This window comes from Crassostrea angulata, chromosome 4 (assembly GCF_025612915.1).
Source record: "Crassostrea angulata isolate pt1a10 chromosome 4, ASM2561291v2, whole genome shotgun sequence".
NCBI classification, from domain to species: Eukaryota; Metazoa; Mollusca; class Bivalvia; order Ostreida; family Ostreidae; genus Magallana; species Magallana angulata.
In genome coordinates this window covers 22,402,508-22,425,117 of record NC_069114.1, presented here as the reverse complement: position 1 = coordinate 22,425,117, position 22,610 = coordinate 22,402,508, and the positions used below count along the sequence as shown (strand labels likewise).

General features: G+C 35.1%; 4 protein-coding genes across 8 annotated transcripts in view; 2 read left to right on the top strand and 2 right to left on the bottom strand.

Annotated features, from left to right (window-relative positions):
* Positions 1-11,988, bottom strand: part of LOC128179742 (palmitoyltransferase ZDHHC16-like) — a 52,685-nt gene extending 40,697 nt beyond the window's left edge. For all 3 annotated transcript variants that reach the window (XM_052847301.1, XM_052847300.1, XM_052847302.1), the window contains exon 1: positions 11,869-11,988. The gene's annotated coding sequence lies outside the window, so the exon portion shown is untranslated. The remainder of the gene's footprint in view (positions 1-11,868) is intronic.
* LOC128182162 (uncharacterized) lies at positions 4,904-6,733 on the top strand. Its single transcript, XM_052850771.1, has 3 exons — positions 4,904-5,059; positions 6,026-6,032; positions 6,399-6,733. The coding sequence occupies exons 1-3, from the start codon at positions 4,904-4,906 to the stop codon at positions 6,731-6,733; spliced, it is 498 nt and encodes a 165-aa protein (XP_052706731.1).
* On the top strand, positions 8,165-10,069 carry LOC128182161 (uncharacterized). Its single transcript, XM_052850770.1, has one exon. It carries the CDS (start codon positions 8,165-8,167, stop codon positions 10,067-10,069), a length of 1,905 nt encoding a protein of 634 aa, XP_052706730.1.
* Positions 11,989-20,056: 8,068 nt separating the features above from the next.
* The window catches only part of LOC128181740 (equilibrative nucleoside transporter 1-like), a 39,293-nt gene continuing 36,739 nt past the window's right edge, over positions 20,057-22,610 (bottom strand). For all 3 annotated transcript variants that reach the window (XM_052850252.1, XM_052850253.1, XM_052850254.1), the window contains exon 15: positions 20,057-21,357. In XM_052850252.1, the coding sequence (XP_052706212.1) occupies positions 21,240-21,357 (118 nt within the window). In that variant the 3' untranslated portion in view covers positions 20,057-21,239. The remainder of the gene's footprint in view (positions 21,358-22,610) is intronic.

The window sequence follows — 22,610 nt, the reverse complement described above, 5'->3', positions numbered from 1 at the left end:
ATGTTCACTCATGATCGTCGTATATGGGCCGAACTAGTCAAAACTGTCCATCATAAGTAAAACCTTATATATACCCATATGAAATGAGATTGTGCAGACTCCTGATTTGGGCTGCTATTAGCTGATGTTATTGTAACTATACGATCACGCTTAATAAAACCGCTTGAGAAAGAAATACTGGACTTGTCATCACTAAGTTTGAGCTGACCCTCAATTGGATCCGTGAGACGGAAGGCTTACATGAACTTTCTTGGTGCCAGTGACCAGGACTGAGCGAAGTTCAATACAGAGTAAGGTAAGAACCATTTCTATATGTCTCTTATAGCTATCTCGAAGTAAACAACTTTGTCTAAGCAACCAATATGGCGACAGGTGATGGGTTTGATAAAAAAGAATTTAAAAATCAAATGGAGCAATTAGAAAAACAATTCGCGGGGTTGGGTCAGAACAATGAAAATAAAGGACAAGAAACAGGTCAAAAATCCCCAGAAAAAGAGCAGATTAAACAAAATACTTTTGAAACATATCATGATGCTAGGCCGTATGAAACTCGTGAAAATCGACACCGAGTCCCAGATCAGGATGATGAAAAAGATTTTTTTATTGGTCAAGTTAAAGCTATAACAGCCGCACTCTCAGTGCCCCTATCTTCTGTGATAACTCCTTTTGAGGGAGATGCTCAAAAATTTAAACAGTGGATAAAGGAAGTTGAAAAGTACAGTGTTATGTCTGGGAAACAAGGTCATGAGATCCCCATGCTTGCTTACATTACGAGTAAGGGTTCAGTTGGGGATTATATTAAAAGGTATTTAGATGAAACAGATGCGTCTGAAGAAATCCCATCTTGGAACGATCTTAAGGAATCCCTTAAAAATAGATTTGCAGAAATAACAGACCCCCAACACGCGTTAGCAGTAATGCGTAAGACTAGACAACATTCAAATGAAAGTGTTCAGTTGTTCGCCGAGAGACTATTGCAAATCGCGGAAGACGCCTACAGTAATGACAGACTAAAAGACCCTTTGATACAACAACAGTTAGTAGATATCTTTTGTGACGGGTTGACATTCGACTACCTTAGAATGAAAATTTTGCGAGAAAACCCTAAAGATTTAGAATCCGCAATTCAAATAGCAATGCGAGAACAAAATCTGAGACAGAGGCTTGCGATAAGAGGGTCAAATATGACAGTTATTGTACAAAGTAATGACAACAGACGAACTCTTTCAAATTTTGATACTACTCTTCCCTTATTAAAGGATAGAGCAGATAATCTTACCTCAGTAGAAACAAGGCATGTAGAACCAATGGAAATTGACCATACGCGTAATAGTAGGTGTTTTAAATGTAAACAGGCGGGTCATAGGGCTCGATTTTGTACTCAAAATAAAACCCAAGTCAGGTCCCGTCCTCAAATAAATAAACGACCCAGTCAAAACAAACCCGTCCATAATATAGAGCAGAAACCCCGTTCGCCTGTGGAATGTTGGAATTGTGGTAAAGTAGGTCATGTGCGTGCTGATTGTTGGGGCTCGCATATGTATCAAAGAGCGCAGCAAAATCGGGGCAGACCATCAAATCGTCAAGGCCGAACAAATAAATCTAGCGACCAAGTACATAGGGGATCGTCTCAAAATTTCAAATCTCGCTCTTATTTTGACAAACAAAAACAGGAAAACTAAGACGTTCTTCCTTCGTTGAAGCCCGAAGAAAGAACTTTAAACAAAGACCTACATATGAAATTAATTTTACTAACAACCCCAGTAGCTGTTTATTAAAAGTAGGAAAAAATAAATTTAGAGCTTTGGTAGATACAGGTGCAGCCGTATCTCTAATTAGTAAGAAAATGTATGATAATCTATTTCCCCGCCCCAAGTTGTTTAATAATGACATCCCCTCTTTGCAAGCAGCAAATGGCAATTCTTTAATTGCAATAGGGTATGTAAATATTTCCTTTAAGATTTCAGGGTTAACTTTAAACCACAAACTTTATGTGACAAAGGGACTCAACCGAAACATGATTCTCGGTCGTGATTGGCTCAAGAAAAATAATGTTCGTTTATACTTTGATCTTGGACTCATGCGTATTGATGGCAAAGTATACGCGGAACTTAAAGAAGATTTACACATCTCAACTATTGTAAGAACTCCTAAGAAACTTATTATGAGACCAAACACGGTGACTGTATTCTATGGAAAAATAAATAACAATTTTCCTCTGGAAAAAAATGACTTGGTTGAAGTGAACAGCATAGACAATAACTGCATAATGGAAGACCCAGGACTATATTTAAAAGACGCCGTTTGTATAGTTCGGAAAGATAAAAAAGTTCCAATGATCTTCGTTAACCAAACTAACAAAAATTATAAAATTCCAAAAGGCTACATAGTAGGACGAATTACCGCATTAAAACAGAAGGAAATCTCAGAAATACAGACTACTCAAGACACAAAAGAAGAAATTGATGTACCTAAAAGATTTGAACACTCAATCAAAAGACTTGTGAGCAAAAACAATGATTTATTTGCAAAGAAAGACAGTGACCTTGGAGTGACTGATACTGTTAAAATGAAGATAGAAACTGGAGATCACCACCCAATAAAGAACAGACCCTACCGTGTACCCTTAAATAAAAGACAGATAATTGACAAGGCCATACTGGAAATGATGGACGCAAAGATAATTGAGAGATCACAATCGCCTTGGTCATTTCCCTTAGTAGTGGTGAAGAAAAAGGACGGATCAGACCGGATGTGCGTTGACTTTAGAAGCTTGAATAAGATAGTGAAACCCGTATCATTCCCGCTACCGTTGATTGATGACATCCTATGTTTACTAGGTAAGGCAAAATATTTCACTGCACTAGACTTAAAGAGTGGATATTGGCAAGTGAAATTAGAAGATTCAAGTAAAGAAAAAACGGCCTTTGCATGTCACAAAGGACTATTCCAATTCAACCGGATGCCATTTGGGTTGAGTAATGCACCGGCAGTCTTTCAAGAGCTGATGAACATAGTTCTTCAAGGACAAGAGGAGTTTGCCATCGCATACCTGGATGACATTCTTATATTCTCAGAGACACCGGAAGATCATCTTCGGCATATTCAAGACGTTTTCAACCGCCTAAGGAAGCATGGACTTAAAATGAAGCTAAAGAAATGTAGTTTCTTCAAGGAACAGACAGAATATCTTGGTTTCATCATTGATGAACATGGCGTTACACCTGATCCAAAGAAAGTCGAAGCTATAAGAAAGTTACCAGCGCCCACTACAGTCCGAGAAGTTCGTGGCTTTATAGGTATGTGTAGTTATTACAGGAGATTTATACCGAACTTCTCTAAGATTGCGGAACCATTGATTGACTTAACCAGAAAATATGCAAGGTTCAAATGGACACCATGTTGCCAAAAAGCGTTTGCCTTTATTAAAGAAAGTTTAACGGTAGTGCCTTTACTAGCATATCCAGATACTAATAAGCCTTACATCCTGTACACCGATGCCAGTGACAATTGTATTGGAGCGTGCCTTACTCAAAAGACAGATGAAGGAGAAGATAAGCCAATATATTACTTATCCCACAAGCTGAGTAAAACTCAAGAAAAGTGGTCAACCATAGAAAAGGAGGCATTTGCAATCCATTACGCCCTTCAGAAGTTAGACCATTATTTACACGGTGCTCAGTTTACTATAAGAACAGACCATAAGCCGCTCAAGTATATCTTAGAATCTCCAATGCAAAATAAGAAAATTCAACTATGGGCATTAAGTATTGCAGGATATAACTGTAAGGTAGAGTACATAGAAGGAAGATTTAACTGCTGTGCAGATCTCTTATCCAGATTACCGACAGTCAACCTCGAGTGTGAAGAGGAAGAACAATCAGAGCATGATGAACCAGATGTTAAGGACAATTTCTTTGAAGTGAACGTACTTAACTCCAATGCCTTTTCGCCTAAGAGATTAGCCAGATGTGAAGTTAAACAACACGACGAATTGGTCAAACCCTTTATTGATCTACCAGAAGAAATCAACATCAAAGAAAGTCAACAACACGATGAGCAGATCAAGAAACTGAAGAATCGGTTAAATAAAGGAACAGCAACGGCAACCGAAGAAAAGAAGTTTTTGGAAATTGATGGTTTAATGTACTATCTTTCAGATGGAGACTCAGAAGGCCCAAAACTTCGCCTGTATGTACCTCGTGAGTTAGAACTTTTAGTAGTGCAGCAATATCATGACGGACTTGGACATATGGGAGTGGACAAAACATATGACGTAATCAGACAAAAGTACTACATACCAAATTTGTACAAAAGGTTATACTCTTATATAGAAGGATGTGTAGTATGCCAAACGAGGAGCAATAAGAAAAATCAACCTCCACTTCAAGAGACAGATATACCACCTTTTCCAATGGCTAAAGTAGGACTTGATCTATCAGGACCATATCCAACATCCTTGTCGGGAAACAAGTACATAATTTCTTTTATTGACATCTACTCTGGTTGGCCAGAGGCTTTTCCCGTTCCTGATAAGTCAGCTGACAACATAGTACATCTTATCTTAGAAGAAATATATCCAAGATATGGCTGTCCTCTTCAAATCCTCACAGACAACGGAACAGAAAATGTGAATAAGAAAGTGGAAGAAACTTTAAAAGAATTGAATATCAACCATATCAAAACATCTTATTACAGTCCTCAAGGTAATGGTAAAGTAGAACGATTTCATAGAACTCTACATGACGTGATGGCTAAGAAAACAACAGACAACGCTCAAACATGGGATATTCATCTTAATCAGACGTTAGCAGCCATTCGTTTCCATCCTAACGATTCGTCAAAGTTTTCTCCATATTACCTTATGTACAACAGAGATGTCGTATTACCTCTTGATACGTTGATGAAACCTCGAAGGAGATACGCGGGAGAAGATCAACACAAGATCGCCCTTCAAGAACAGCATAAAGCTTTCCTGCTAGTACATCGTAATATGAAGGAAGCCAAGAAGAAACAGAAAGCTCAGGCCGATAAGAGAAGCAAAGATGAAAATTTTCAGGTAGGTGACCCTGTCTACCTTAAGAACAACAGAAGACAAAATAAGTTAGATAAAAAGTGGCTACCATATTATCGAATCATTGAGCAGAAAGGACCAGTTAGTTTCGTGGTGAGAGATCAATTGACTGGATTGACCACCAAATGCCATGCGCGACAATTAAGATTGGCAGATATTTCGCACTGGCCCCTTTCACAAACTACTGAAGATGGTGGAAGAACTCTAAGAAAAACTAACTATGTGGTGCCACCGGAAGATGAATCGTCGTCAGAAAATGAAGACATGCAACCAGAACCATTGGAAAGAGCTATACAGTCCAAACAATGGGAAAGAGAAGGATCTTCAGACGAAGAGGATATTCCCCTAGCAGAACTTCAAAGACGTATAAGAGCTAAGACGATCATGGATGATCAGCAGTATAAACACGAGAATGATCAGACCGTAGATTCAGAATCGGATGAGACCAATGAGTCAAATCAATGTGGTGAAAAAAGTGGTCAATACTATGAAATACCCTTAGATAACCCAAATGTACCCTTAGATGAAAATATGGAAATAGATGAAATAGTCCCTCAAGTAGGTCGAGGCTTCAAACCAATCCCTAAACCGCGAAAATCAATCCCTAAGCCCTGTAGAGAAAATAGCAAACAAGAGTATGTGTTGGCTATTATGAAGGAACTAACCAAATTAATAAACTAATAAGTAATATTATTGTATAATGTAGATGTAAATAATCGTGAATGAGCTTAGCTTTGTATATATTGCACGCTTTTAAAAAAAAGATATGACAGGATGACCCCCTGTGACATAAAAACATGTATTGAGATACACCGACTAGCAAACGCGGACTCAGCACCTCTGTTATTTGTATGTATATGCGGAGTTAAAGAGATTTAACATATACTCGAAATACATGAGACAGCAACTAAGTAAAGAAACAGTAAGACTAATTTTTGTACGTGATTTAAGATTATTGGTAAAAACAATCAAATATTACTATCGACATCTTGAGTAAGGGACACGGTTGCTCAGGTTTTCATGGTTTAATGTTTTAAGACTAAAGATATTAAAGTTTTCCTTATGAATACACTTATGGCGGAATTGCCAGTAATTAATTTGCAACCCATGAAATCCTCGTCTTGGGTAGGAAGCCCCTGGTTTTATGTGTGTTTAACTTTGGCAGTAACAATAACGATAGGACTTTGTATTAAGAAACGTAAAACTATTAAAAAGTGGGGTGGTATATGCTGCAGTGGTTGCTGGACAGGTTGTCGAAAAAGGGGTAGTGACGGAGATAAGAAAGGTTCTTCCAAAGACACTGTATTTTGTTGTGTGAATCTAGACAAATGGACCTTTAGTGACATTATTGAACCAATACCGAAAGGCACTAGGATCCACGAGAAACCCCGACGGAGCGGAAGAATCGCAACTCGCAAATTGACCTGTAACACGGGGACAATTTCGACTAAACTAGCACAACAATTTCTTGTAGAGGAGAAAAATGAAGACTATCCATGGACCAAATACTATCGACCGGACCCAGAGCTGGCACGTAAATACCTGGAAGAGAAGGCCGCGATGTCTACGCAACAGAGGAACGCAGGAGACGCTCCGCGAGAAGTCGCCTCGCCATCCGCGCCGACCCTCTATCCACGGGTGCCGATGATGGATGAATAATTGAGCTATAGCCGCGAAGAAGTTGTGTATTCCTTATGAATGGATTGTGAAATTTAGCGAAAATTAAAAAAATGTGAAATGTGTAAAGTAGAAATGTGCGTTATCTTGTGCTAATGTAAATCTTGTATTTGTTGATTCACTCTGGAGAAATTCAGGAAGAAACCGATGGACTCTGAACTTATGACGCGAACCTCGCCCCTAGGAAGGAAGAGATATTTTTGTGAACTTATAAGCATGCACTGACTTTGTATATATATGTGACATCAAGCTTAATCATACTTAGTATTACTTTGATGATGAATTACGATTATATTCAACTATGGTTATTTCATCTTGGTCATTATTATCATACTTTATTCTTTATTGTTTTCATGATTGTAATGCGATATAATCAAGCTATATGATTTTATGAACATGTATACATCCTGGGTATAGATTTGTTTTTATAGATGAATGGTGTTCCAAGCCGGAGGTGGAAACATGTCACTTGTTACTATCTCTTAACATAGATGTTCTGACTGGTATGTCACTAGGAAGTTCGTCTGATCAAGGGTAGATCAAGGACGCTTTCCTATTCCGGGCGCCAGGCATGAGAAATCTCCCTTTGGGATATTTCTTTTGTTTGGGGGACGTATGTAAACAGATAGCCATGCTATGACCTTGAATTGCTAGTATTACATAATGGTCACTATGATATTTATGTGTACCTAGATGCTGCGCACGGAATGGTGTTAATGATAATTGACAAAATGAACTCTGTGACTCTTGTAGCAATGCGTAGTATTCCTAAATGATGTTATGAAACCAGGTGCATAATACGGGCAGAATAATATCCAAATTGAGAGTTTAACAACATGTGACCTATTTGGCGATTCTGTGTCTGCAACGAATGCTCTAGTACTCTATATTGAGTCATGTATTGTGTATTCTATATATTAACCTTTGTAACCTTTTATGCCGTGTATGAATGAACGTATTGTGAGTAAGTGATGCCTCATACTAGGTGGGGGACTCCGAGACCCAGGACTCGGAGACCCACATCCTGCATCCAGACTCTTTGATTGGCAGTTTTGACGGTTTTGTTACTTTATTTAGAAATAAAATATTAATCTTAATTTTGAACACTAAATGTTCACTCATAATCGTCGTATATGGGCCGAACTAGTCAAAACTGTCCATCATAAGTAAAACCTTATATATACCCATATGAAATGAGATTGTGCAGACTCCTGATTTGGGCTGCTATTAGCTGATGTTATTGTAACTATACGATCACGCTTAATAAAACCGCTTGAGAAAGAAATACTGGACTTGTCATCACTAAGTTTGAGCTGACCCTCAATTGGATCCGTGAGACGGAAGGCTTACAAACAGACGACAATTCCTCGACTGGAATTGACAGCGGCTACAGTAGCAGTTCGCACAGATAAGATGTTGAAGTCCGAGTTAGATGTACCTATAGATGAAACTGTGTTTTGGACAGACAGCATGGCAGTTATTCGGTATATAAGAAATACCTCATCTAGATTTCACACTTTCGTCGCAAATAGACTTGCAGTGATTCACGAAGGCTCCTTACCTGATGAATGGCGATACATCAATACCAAACAAAACCCTGCTGATCTTGCATCAAGAGGCATGTCCGCTAATGACATTCTTCAAGGAAAACATTGGATAACAGCACCTGAAGTCTTGTTAGCAAAAAATGATAGTTGGGCTGAAAAACCAATGGAACTTTCTGATGAGATACCTGTTGACGATCCAGAGGTAAAAAAGATCACAGTGAGGGCAGTTACTCATACACGTGAATCCTGTGATAATCATGTTGATAGTGTTGAAAGACTCTTGAACTATCATTCCTCATGGTACAAGTTAAAGAAAAGTGTGGCATGGATTCTCAAAATAAAGAAAAAACTGTTTCTCAGAACTCGACGCAATACACAATTAGAAAATCAAGCAGCTGAGACATGTTTATCAGCTGAGGACTTGCAGGAAGCTGAAGTTGCTATTTTGAAATTCATTCAAAGAAAATCATTTGCATCAGAAATCGAAGAGCTGAAGAAAGGACATCCTGTGAAACTTAGTAGCAATGTCAGAAAATTAGACCCTATTCTTGATGATGGACTCATTCGTGTTGGTGGTCGATTGCACAGAGCAAGTATGCCGTTAGAAACCAAGCATCCAATCATCTTACCTAAGGATCACCACGTGTCAAATCTGATATTGAGACAGATCCATTGTGAACTGAAACATAGTGGTAGAAATCATATGCTTTCTATATTAAGACAAAAATACTGGTTAATACATGCGCCTTCTTTTATCAGGAAGTTGATTTCAAAGTGTATAGTATGTCGCCGCCAAAGAGCTAGAGTTGGAGAACAGAAAATGGCTCAGTTACCAGAGGATCGTTTAATACCTGATGAACCACCATTCACTAGAGTTAGCGTGGACTATTTTGGTCCTTTTGAAGTGAAATTGAAGAGAAGTCACGTCAAACGTTATGGTGTTATCTTTACTTGTCTTGCCAGTCGTGCTGTGCATTTAGAAGTTGCGTCTTCTTTGACTACAGATTCCTACATCAACGCTTTACGTCGTTTCATTGCACGCAGAGGTCAGGTGAAGAAAATACGCTCGGACAATGGGACAAACTTTGTTGGGGCCAATCGTGAACTTAGAAACTCGATAAACGACTGGAATGTGTCACAGATTCATGAAGCAATGCTACAGAAAAACATAGATTGGCATTTCAACCCCCCAGCAGGATCCCATCATGGAGGTGTCTGGGAGAGAATCATCAGGACCATAAGAAAAGTGATGAACAGTGTTCTTCGAGAACAGATCCTAGATGATGAAGGACTCAATACACTTATGTGTGAAATAGAGGCCATTCTCAATGACAGACCAATAACCAAGAATTCCGATCATCACAACGACCTAGAGGCTTTGACACCAAATCATCTCTTGTTAATGAGACAACAGCCAAATTTACCGCCAGGTGTGTTTACGAAATCCGACAACTACTGCAGACGTCGTTGGAGGCAGGTTCAATATATGGCCAACCTCTTCTGGAACCGATGGGTGAAAGAATACCTACCATTACTGCAAGAGCGTCAAAAGTGGCACGAAGTGAAGAGGAACCTGAAAATCGGTGATGTGGTTTTAGTGGTGGATTCGAACTCTCCTCGTAATTCCTGGCCCATGGGTGTGGTTTTAGAGAATGTTCCCGATCGTTTTGGACTGGTGCGACAAGTTAAAGTAAAGACAACAACGAACACTTTGATGCGTCCAATAGATAAACTGTGTCTTATTTTGGAAATGGACGAACCTTCTGTGTGATGTGTTATCAAACTTTCATTGTGCTTTTTCATATTTATTGCTTATCTAAGGCAACCTATGACATTTTATTGACACGGGTACTTTTTCAATATGTATAATTTGATTATATATCAAGTATTATGATTTGTATAATTGTGTCACATAATGTTCCACAATTAGGGGGCTGGATTGTTATAGCCAATTTAACATTATATTCATTTTTCCGGATTGAGTTTGAATTTTAGAATATTCCGGATTTCCAGATTTGGTTTTGTTATTAGGATTTTTCGCGGGGAACGAGCAGTTTAGATTTTTTCCTAGTCCCTGTGCTGAACACCATTTACATTTACCATGTTTACTATGTTTATTTCTACGAGAGAAAACTTCTAAGTTGGTAAGTTAACATGAAATCTGCTTGTGTATTGTTTTGTGCAGAAAGTTATGTATAAACGATAGATATAAATGTGTAAACAAAAGTGTTCAACTGTGAAGATGTATTTTTAGTAACATGTTAGAATGTTGGCACAAGGGATATATCTAGAATGTTATATAAATTTAAAGCTATAAGTATCATCGTAGCATGTTTCTATTGTATGATATATCGGAATTTAAGGTTTCATTGTTTGGATGCGATGTTTTGTGCACTCTACCATAGGCGTACATATATATTCATTTTGAATTGTGTAATTTGCTAGTAGTACGAGTTTCGTTATATTTGCTAATTTACTAGAGCATATATATAAGTGAAAGTATTGTTTACAAGAACAGGGGCATATATATTTACTAGAGAGATATTTGTCATATGCTGAGTGTGTTTTGTATGTTTATTCATAGCATCAAAACTTATGTATGTTTTCTTTGTTTTTCCAGTTAATCACATCATCACATCTAGTCACATCACGTGTCATTACATCAAGTCACGTCATCATGTCCTAAATCATCATTATAGTTATACAATGACTGAATAAAGATGTGCATTAACAACAAGTTGACTCTTCCTTGATGGTAGTCAGTACACAGTGTACCATGCACAGCATGCATAATCTATAGTCTGTCCAAAGATATTCATGCTGCACATTTGGACAATTTTTAATAAAAATACACACACCTGTGAAAGAAGTGCAATTGAAATCAATGAAAGGGAAAATTTTCAATATAACTTCATTCACATATTATCATCTTTCCCTTATAAAAATTCACAAGAATGAAAACAGATTTCCTATGGAGATTTATCATAGGGAATGTTGGCATCTTTTCTCCATTCGAAAGTCACTCAGAATACCTCGCACAGTTTTTCAACGTTATCATCTGGGCTTAATTATGACTGATGCAATGCAAAATCCCCGTAGACTTTCTATTTCTAGCTGTGTATTGAAACCCAACAACCTACAGGGGGCATTTCAAAAGAGAAATCTTGGGATTTTTTCATACTATTGAATGAACATCGACTGAATCAAAAGGTATTTATAAATATTGAATAATTAAAGAAAATATGCAGCAAAAATATCTTGGGACAGACTACATGTATCTATGTATGACATTTTATTTGAGCAGAGCATAACATTTTAATCCTAACATCTACTAAACGAGCTAAAACGAATTAAAAGTCATACTAGTATAATAGAACAAAAAAAGGATATTCATGTATAAGAGTCCAAAACAGACAATATACATTACATGAGATGACCGGTGTACACCGGCCACAGATCGTGAAAAGGACCACTGAAACTGAAAAAATTTCTAGCCCCATTATTGGCTTCGCTCTCCTAACGATCGCACCACAGGTCAGGCGCTTGTTTTATACATACTGTTTGACTTACTTCTATACAACTCCCTGTGTGGTCAGTTCCACCTGCTGTTTTGTCATTCGGATCAGGCTCACGCTTTCCCAATGCCCGGCAATGGCCAATGGTCGGTCGAGAGAAATCAAAACCGGAAACAATACTTACTAAAACTACACGAAAAAAACGATATGGAAATAAAAGAACAATCCGGAAAAGGTTGATGCACACCTTTCAGTCTTTGTATCATTTTGAAGGTGTTATCAAATGAAAATACAACACCAAAGGAATTTTCTAAATTTTGATTATGGTCCAACTAATTTCTTCTTGAATTTTGCATTGAAGTCTATGGGCAAAGTGTGCTGTATATTAAGATATTGTATACTGCAGTAAAGTATCGATAATTTAAAATTCGTAAAACTCTCTTGGTCAATACATACATAAACTTTTTCTTTATCAAACTATGAAATAAAATGAATCATTTACCGCAGATATTTTGACGAATTTAAAGTTTTCTTCTTCTTTTTTTTTTATCAAGGGGAGATAACTCTTTCAAAAAATTAAAGGTGCAAAATGATCGGCTTCTTATGTGTTGTCAATCATGTGAATTTGTGGCCATTGTCTCATAGAGCACTTAAACAACCTACTTTGTTGTGAATGAAATGGCTCAGTGGTTAGAACACCAAACATTGAATAAATTTATTGAACTTGGTTTTTAGGTTGTGGGTTCGATACCACCAAAACTTAAGGATTTATTTTTTTCTTACTGTTTTTTGAAATATTTCAAACTGAATATAGCTAGAAATTACTCTTTTGTAAACTTGTATTATAACATTTCAAATATATTTAATTACTAAGAAATGTTAAATTTGAAATTTTATTTTACGACTAAACCAAATGGGCAGTTGCGCTACCTTATTCCCTCATCTTCTTTACACGACATCTAGGAAAGAAAACCCATACTAGATGAATGGAATCATGGAGTCATCATTAAAATACCAAAGACCCATACTAGATGAATGGAATCATGGAGTCATCATTAAAATACCAAAGAAAGGCAACCTGAATGACTGCAACGATTGGCGAGGAATAACACATTCACTTCTTTCCATCCCTAGTAAGATCATGGCCAAAATCTTCAGAAGAAAAATATCCATAGCTGTAAATGTCAAACTGCGTTATGAACAAGCAGGATTCACACCAAGCCGAGGATGCATTGATCAAATATTTAACTTTATACATTTTTACTATATGGCGATATTGGCCCCATCCTAAAGCATGAACCCTGACCCAGGGGTCATGAATTTCACAATTTTGGTAGAGAGCTTCATGGACATCAATACCATGCATTTAGTTTTTAACAAATATATATGGGAGTAGAGAAGAAGATTTTCTGAGATTTAATACATTATACTATATGTCACCCCTGACCAAGAGGCCATGAATTTCACAATTTTGGTAGAGGGCTTCATGGACATCATAATCATGCAATCAGTTTTTTCCTCACATGTGTGGGAGTAGAGAAGAAGAAATTATTTTTATATTTTTTAAAAGAATATTTTATTATGCAAAACGGATGGGATAGCAGGCATTGCCTATATAAATCCTCTCCGAAAATATTTGGTCCCATCTGTGACGCCCCGAGGTGGTAGAGCATTGGATTTTTTTCACAATTAAAATTCCTCTTACCATAGAGATGCTTTACACAAAAAATGGTAACAATTGGCCTTGTAGTTTTTAAGAAGAAGTTAAAATTGTTAACGCACTACGGACGACGCACGACGACGAGCGAAAACAGATAGCAATAAAAAGAAAAAAAAAAGAAAAAAAGGTCTTTAGTTATGGCAATGTATAACTTTGCAAAAAAGTGGTTCTGACGCCTATGACAAGGCAGTAAATGTGGACATGTGCTCCATACTGTCCACGCAAGTACTCTTTAACATTTCATCAAAGATTCGGGGGTCTTATTACTAGGCATACGATTGGTTCAACCCAAAGACATTCGAAGATGAATAACAGAGAACATCTTGGTAAATATCAACGAGTGAAAGAATCTGAACTCACTGAAACTTAACCCAAGTAAAACTGAATTTGTTTTATTTGGAAGTCAGCAGATGCTATCTTTTCTCTTCTTCCACTTCCATAAATGTAGTGGGCAAAAGCATAAATTTACAAAAATCTTAAGAATTTAACATATTTATAGGTAAAAAATCGATGATAGTCCTTTAAATGACACTATTCAGAGGTCTTCATACGTATACGCTAGTTTGAGTCAACGTATTCCAAGTATGGAAAATATCTAAATGTTAAAAATCTGATATGTTAAATATACATTGTTTTGAAAAATTCTTTAATTTAAATGCAGTACGTATGTTTAAAAAAAAACTATGTGTATTATAAAATATGTGAACTCTTGTTGCATGTACTTAATAATGGTAATCAAATAAATGTCATTTTAAGCTTCTACATGTAACAAAAATAAAATATTAACTGATTGTTCTACAATGACGGCGCATCATGATCTGAGCTACTAGTAACTAGGTAACTACTGAAATTGTTCAAGCCATTTAGTGGTTGTACATGGGGTGAATAGAATACTATACTAATTCATAATAAAAAGAATAACAGTTTTCTGATTTATTAATTCAGTGTTCCTCACAAAATAATTGACTAAAGATAAAAACACTACGGTAAAACAAGCAAGCAACGGATTAGGTGAACGTGACAAGAAACGGTCCAGAAGAATACAACATCAGTCAATAACTTTATCAATAAAAGTATATACAAATAACAAGGTTTAAGAAAAGAATCTGTAAGAAAATCATCAGTATTGAATCAGTATCAAATATAACAGATAAACATAGGTAGTCATAGATTACAAAGCTCACCGAGACGAGGCATCATCGTTAAGAGGTTACCTTTATTAAATTATGAAAATTATATTTAATGGTTTTTAACCGAACGTCGGTGCAGAGGGTATAGCATAATCTCCCCCTGGACTTCGTCTTGGTGAGCTGAAAACTGACTGTCCCACCAATTTCAAAAAGATCGATATCATTAATATCCTGGCTGCTATAGAATCTTGTCATTGTCTGGTCATGGCTAAATGGCAGCTGAAATACATTAAATATAACTAACCATGGACAGACCTTATAGTACACTAAATGAATACAAAACAATAGATAAAACAGGGTAACATAACTGCAAAAAAACTTGACGACACACTTAATTGTCCCCAAGAACAGAAGACACATGTTATCAGTGTTTCCTTAAAATGTTTATATAAAAACTTTCATACATAATTAACTCACAAAATATACCACACAGAATTAAACTTTCAAAGCAATTAAAAATAAATGCCATATTTATCAAACCTTTTCTGCTGCTTTTACAATGTAATTGGTTAAAATATACTGCTAACACATACGTTCATGTAATTGCGGTGCATATTTGTTTCAATCTTCAATCCTCTAATCAGTAATGACCTTATTTATTAGTATAGTATCCAGATTGTTTTACAATAATCATAAATAGCTAATATATAATTCATTCATATCATATTTTTCTCATATTGTACAATGAAAAAAAAAGATTGTAAATTTAGTGTTTAATTCATGTCAATGCATATAAATCTTTGTACATTTAATAGTAAATTAGCCCACACAGAACCATCTCTACATAAAGAACACAAAAACTACTGAATGATTATGTGTCTACCTTGTAAGAAAATTGAACCCAAGGTACAACTGTATGTTACAGTAGACATCATTAACGTACTGATCAACCCCAAGGACCCTGTTCTAAGATAATTAGGATGAAAATCATTTGAGAATACACTGCTTTGATCTAGGCCAGAATTTCACTTAAAAAGTTTTTCAAAATCATTGCACCCTCTTTATCCAACAAACACTACAAATGTAAAGGATGAGGAAAATGGAGCCCAGCAGAGAAAAACATAGGTAATCACAGATTACAAAGCTCACTGAGACGAGGCAACACCTTTATGAGACCACCTTTATCATATCATATGAAAATCATTCTTATGATCTTGGATATTCATGGATACTGTTTTGACACAATATCGTATATCATCTGTTAAAGAATTGTATGATGATCATATGTTCATTTCATACAGCATTATAAAATACAATGTTTATCAATAAAATAATATAAAATACAATATTGCATCCTATCATACTTACAATATATATCATATAATACAATAAAATACCATAATAAATAATGATGAGATATGATATTGTAACACATGATATGACTTTAAATTGTGTTTAATATTATTGTATTTGATCACATATTACAATATCATAATATATGATGCAATAAAGTATTATATGTACAATATCATATCACATAATACATCACAAAATTGTCCATCAGGATATCATATTGTATAATATAGTATGATATTTTATTGTATGAAACTGTATAACATAATATGATATTGTATCATGTGATACAATAAAATTTGATACAACATTGTATTATATATGATACAATATCATGTGATATAGTAAAAAATTATATAATACAATATCATATTATACATATTGTATCATATGATACAATATTATAAGTAATAATATCATAAAATTTCATGTGATATTATATAAATAGTGCCTGTTTGGGAGGGTAACAGTTGAAATTGACACCCCGAGAAAACCATTGTCAACCGACGCGAAGCGGAGGTTGACAATGGTTTTCGAGGGGTGTCAATTTCAACTGTTATCCTCCCAAACAGGCACTATTTATTTTGTTATACTGAATGTCTTTTTTAAAAATTTTAAGAAAATTTTACTGCTTTTATATAAGAATAACGTGAATTCTACAGCGAACCGTACGCGCATAATTTTCGCGCATTTAACATTTTTTAATATTACCCGTTGCCAAGTGCGTTGCTAACGCTGAGGGTAATAGTATATAAATAGTGCCTGTTTGGGAGGGTAACAGTTGAAATTGACACCCCGAGAAAACCATTGTCAACCGACGCGAAGCGGAGGTTGACAATGGTTTTCGAGGGGTGTCAATTTCAACTGTTATCCTCCCAAACAGGCACTATTTATTTTGTTATACTGAATGTCTTTTTTAAAAATTTTAAGAAAATTTTACTGCTTTTATATAGGAATAACGTGAATTCTACAGCGAACCGTACGCGCATAATTTTCGCGCATGTAACATTTTTTAATATTACCCGTTGCCAAGTGCGTTGCTAACGCTGAGGGTAATAGTAAATATTATTAACTGCGTCTTAACCAATCAGATTTCAGTATTTAACATGAAAGTATAACAATAAATATTATTAACTGCGTCTTAACCAATCAGATTTCAGTATTTAACATGAAAGTATAACAAAATAATATATTATATAAACCAATATCATATTATACAATATCGTATGATACGGTATTATATAATATACAATATCGTATTATATGATACAATATTATACATTGCGATATCATATGTAACAGTATCATGTGCTAAAATAATATATTAATGAACATATTTTGAATATTGTATCAACATACACAAAACTATACATAACAATATCATGATACAATAACATATCATTAAATATCAAAAAAATTGATACAATATCATATTGTATCGTATTACTTTTTACAATATAACATATAATATCGTATCATATTAAACAATAGTGTATCATTTATTACAGTAATATATTATAGGAATCATGTTATATCATTTAACAACAAACACATCTATTAAGCAGGTTTGAGTGAGGTAGATTTTTTTAGCATCCTTGATAATGGATATCAGGCTCTGCATCTGAAGCTACCTCTACAAATCATTTATATTATAGTTAAATCAACTATGCAAGCTATTATCTATAAAACATGTGACCTGTTCCAAAATACCTGTTAAAGCATCCGAAACCTTTGGCTCAGATTCAGCATCCAAGCCTGTCAGGTGCATCAGTATCCATGTAAGTTTGGTGAAGTTAGGACCGTAATAACTAAGATATCATCATCAGAGGTCACCTGTTTAAAAACTTAAACCAGCTCTAAAAACCTTAACGTCCTCCAGCATCTGAAATCTATGGCTCAGATTCAGCATTAATGCCCGTCTTGTGCATCAGTATCATAAGATAAAAGCGTAATATGTGTAATCCATGCAAGTTTGGTGAAGTTAGGACCAGTAGTAACTAAGATATAATTAACAGAGGGCACCTGCTTCTAAAACTTTAACCAGCTCTAAAAACCTTAACGTCCTCCAGCATCAAAAATCTATGGCTCAGTTTCAGCATTTTAGTCTGTCTGGTGCATCAGTATTATAAGACCCACTATCAAGTTTGGTGATGTTAGGACCAGTAATAACTAAGATATATTCATCAGAGGGCACCTGCTCCAAAAATTTAAACCAGCTCTAAAAACCTTAACCTCTTTCAGCATCAGAAACCTCAGATTCAGTATTCAAGCCTGTCTGGTGCATCAGTATCATATAGGACCCATTATCCATGCAAGTTTAGTGCCGTTAGGACCAGTAATAACTAAGAGATTGCTATGGAAGGGCACCTGCACCAAAAGCCTTAACCTCCTCCAGCATCTGAAATTCAGGATTCAGATTCAGCATCCAAGTCTTTCAAGTCCATAAGCCTAGTATGTCCAGATGCATCATCCATGCAAGTTTAGTGAAGATAGGACAAGAAATAACTTAGATACAGGAACTGCAACAAAAACTTTAACCAAATCCAGATGCCGACGCCGGGGGTATAGCATAAGCTCCCCAGACTTCGTCTCGGTGAGCTAAAAAGGGTCCAGATAGAAGATATTCTAGTCAAAGTCACTGCTTAATCACACTCTACCTAATGGCAGTCGTGTGATACAAGCCTGAAAGAGATGGGTCAAGAGAAGCAATATCAGGGTCTTAAACTGGATTTCATAGAGAATACATACCTTTTTTTGCATAGTTCACCCTGTATCAGCCCGAGACACCAATATCAGACAAAGGGCTGATATTGGTTATAGGCTGATACAGGGTATAATAAGAAAAATGGTATGTATTATTATATTTATTACATACTTATAGTAATAACATATCAAAGACATGTGATGTCAGACTGACAGACCCATGAACATGAAACTATGACCTTTGAACTTTAGAAAATCAATAGAAACATTCGTCTATTGACTTAGTTTTTTAAGGGCTATATTTCATCAAAATTCATCCCAAATCTTGATGTTGCTAGTGTATTCTTTATGCCCTATAGAAATATGAGTTTGAAGTATCAGCAATGCACAGGAACTTATTCTCAAGTATTTCATATTACCAATGAATAAAAAAAATCAAAATCAACACATGACAAATATGCAGTGCTTATGCTAGTATTCATCTTATCTATAGAGAAGACATTCTTTTTAGCATTTCATGTTTGGACGCATGTAAAGATGTGAAAACTTTAATTCACACAAAGAATTCTACAAAAACATGTATATAGTATTACAGTAAAATTTAGTAATATCTCTATCAGTCAGTAAACTATTAAATAATTTGGGTCAATTCAATCCAGGTATATACAGATCCAATTGCATTTAATTCTAAAATGTCAACTGAATTTGTAATCTGACAATGGTCTTCATATTGCTTAGTTATGTACACGGACTATGCTAAAAAATCCCCTCTCCCACGAGGGTAGCAAAAGGCAGCAGCATGTAGTGGACAATCAGCAACACACCGTTGTGAAATGAGTAACGTTAACTATAACCAGATACTTGGACACTGGTCTGAAGGTCCTAGTACATATATCAAACACTTTAATCAGTGCTTGAGTATTAGAAGGAAAACTATTTTAGCATAATTATTTGATTGTAGCACATTCTATACATGTACCATTGTCTAAACTACTCAGCTTAAATTGACATTAAAAACTCTGCTGTTTTGACAAAAATTTGGGATATTATTTAACATCTCACATCAATTCATAGCATGATAGATATCATTTTCAGCAATCTATGAATTAACTTCGTTCAGATTAACAGTACACTCTATTATATATGGTATATGAGTACTCGTATAATGACTATACCCTCAAAAGTCTAGGACTATTCTAAATTTGAAGGCAAGGTGCAAACTTAAGTCTGTAAAGTATCAATGACAGTGTGTTAACTTCAGCTCTTCTGGCAGACTAGAATCCAGTCATTAAATATTGATGAATTTGACAACACTGACATAGAAATAGACACAAAAAATTGCCTCAAAGATTTAATATAATTATTATACAACAAATATAACTATAATAGTTCAAAACAAAAAATTACAACATACAGAATCTACATGCTTGTACATGTATTTCAACAGCTTCTAACCTGAAAGTTTGAAAGTTCTAATCACTTAACAAAAACATGAACTAAAGCCATTAAAGAAATTCTGATGAAAAAGGATCTTTTCAAGAAATACAAAAATTTAGTCTGATAAAACCTTGACCTAGGAATATTGACATTGACAGTTACACAGTCACATAACACATCATCAGATCATGAGCAACCTTAGTGCCAAGCTTGCATCTCTGATATTTCTCATTAAACAAGAGGTCCATGGGCCATTCTGTGAACCTGAACACACCGGTTCTTAATTAGACAAATAATTTGGTGAAACAAATTAAAAAATATATTTTTTTAAAAAATTCATAGGTGTAACAAGATTCTTGCAAAATAATTTGTTTGTTAACTTTTGAGAACCTTCCATAGTTGATCTAGGATTCTGAGTTTCAATAATTTTGAATAGTAAGCATTTGGTTATTTTCAGCATTGTTTATTTTGTGTATCAAAAAAATGTTCTTCCATTATAATCCTTAAATTTTAACAATTTAGATGTTTCTTATCATAAATATGCTTGTACAAAGATTGGTTAAATTTGGCCATGTGATTCTGGAGATAAGGTAAAAAAGTGAAAGTTTACAAATGGAGGAAGTACAGATACACATTAGACAAAAGCTTTAAGAAAGCTCACTGCAACCTTCAATTTAGGTAAGCTAAAAAGTTATGGACATGAAAGTGGGACTAGCAGACAGCAGCCATGATGATAATCAAATAGTAATCCCAGTTTATTAGGGTATGACAAAATAGTAGGACTAAAAATTTGTAAATGTGTACTTGTTTCTACATCCTACTGGTAAAATTATAAAGAGTACACACAACTGAAATCAGGTCTGCGATTTAAGCTGGTTTTAATTTAGTCATTTCCCAGAATTCGATATGTCAAAGAATGCCCTTTTTACATAACTAGTACATATGTTGACTGGCATCATATACATGAACGAATGCTGTAAAAACACAGAATGTGCCTGATTTGTTACTGTTTTAGGAGGGCAGTATTTGTGATATTTTGACAGTTTCCAGGCTGTTTGGTTTCTTTGGTCCAAGGTCCCATCTTCACTTTGTTGCCATGCTTGCCACAGCTAGAGAGAAATTGACGCCAGTGGTTATTCCCATCACAAGACAGAAAGCCATTATCATCCCAGCAATTCCTGCCACTTCAGGCTCAACCAACCTACAAAGCAGCAAATGATCCATGGTTTGTTTATTAACATTAGAATAGCTTTCAAAACCTCTCTGAGAATTTTTCTTAAATGTAATTTCGAACCAAATCCACCATAGAACTGGTTGGGGCTCAAATTGCATATAACTAACAATACGAAGTTTTATGACAAAAGTATTTGCCCCTTTAATATCATTGCATCATTATCAATATGCAACTTGTAGTCACAAACATTAATTTTTTTTATTCAATATTTTTAAATAGTTTTACTTTAAATAATGTATTTTTTAAACAAGAGGCCCACGGGCCACATCACTAACCTAAGTAATAATGTCAAGGGAAGTATATTGCTAGCAACTCAGCTATAATAATTTAAATCTAATTGAACTGTATGTCTTAATTTCATTTAAGCATTATAATTATTTATCTCAAAAGTCAAAACCATTCAATTAAACTCTTTTTTTGCTTCCTCATGTTAGATTTCTTCAAAACAATAAAATCAAAGGTCTAAGGACAACAGTGGTGCAAGCAGTAAAAAGGTTAAAAATATTAGTAGTTCCTGAACACAAAGGCATTTTAAGGCCAACTCTTTATTATTATTTGTTTTACCAAGTGCCAACCTAAATTTTGACAAAATTGAAATAGAAATAAAAGTACCGGTACCCATTTGTTGTTTTTTTTTAAATTTCTTTCACTGACATTCATTATGGTGTGACAAAATTTTGAAATGTTTTGAACAACACGTCATTCTGGTTCATGTTCCTCCCCACTCATTGTACATTTGTTTTGAGTGGAACAGGAACTAGAATAAAAAGGTCATTTATAAAAGGATGCCATTTACTTATACATGGATATCATCCAATTGTTGACTTCAACATTTATGAAGAAGATATTTCACTCATTGACAAAATGTAGCGTCAAGAAATTAATCAAATCTATGACGAATTTTAACCCAAGAATTAATGAATACACAGAGTTACAATATGACGAAATTAAATGCAAACAAAATTTTATTTGTTTAAAAACAACAAAATTTTGACCAAATGAAAATATGTGTTTCTACAGTACTTCAAGTTCATCATTTTTTACCTCAATGGTATTACATCAAAATCAGCGATTGAAATAGTTAAATCTTGCTTTCTTGGCAATGACATCATTAATAAGATATACAATTCTGATGCCGTTATGAAAATTTATGGTAAAAGTCACATTGGTGTGGACAACACTGTTACATTCCAGGTATTGCAATACACGGAATACACAAA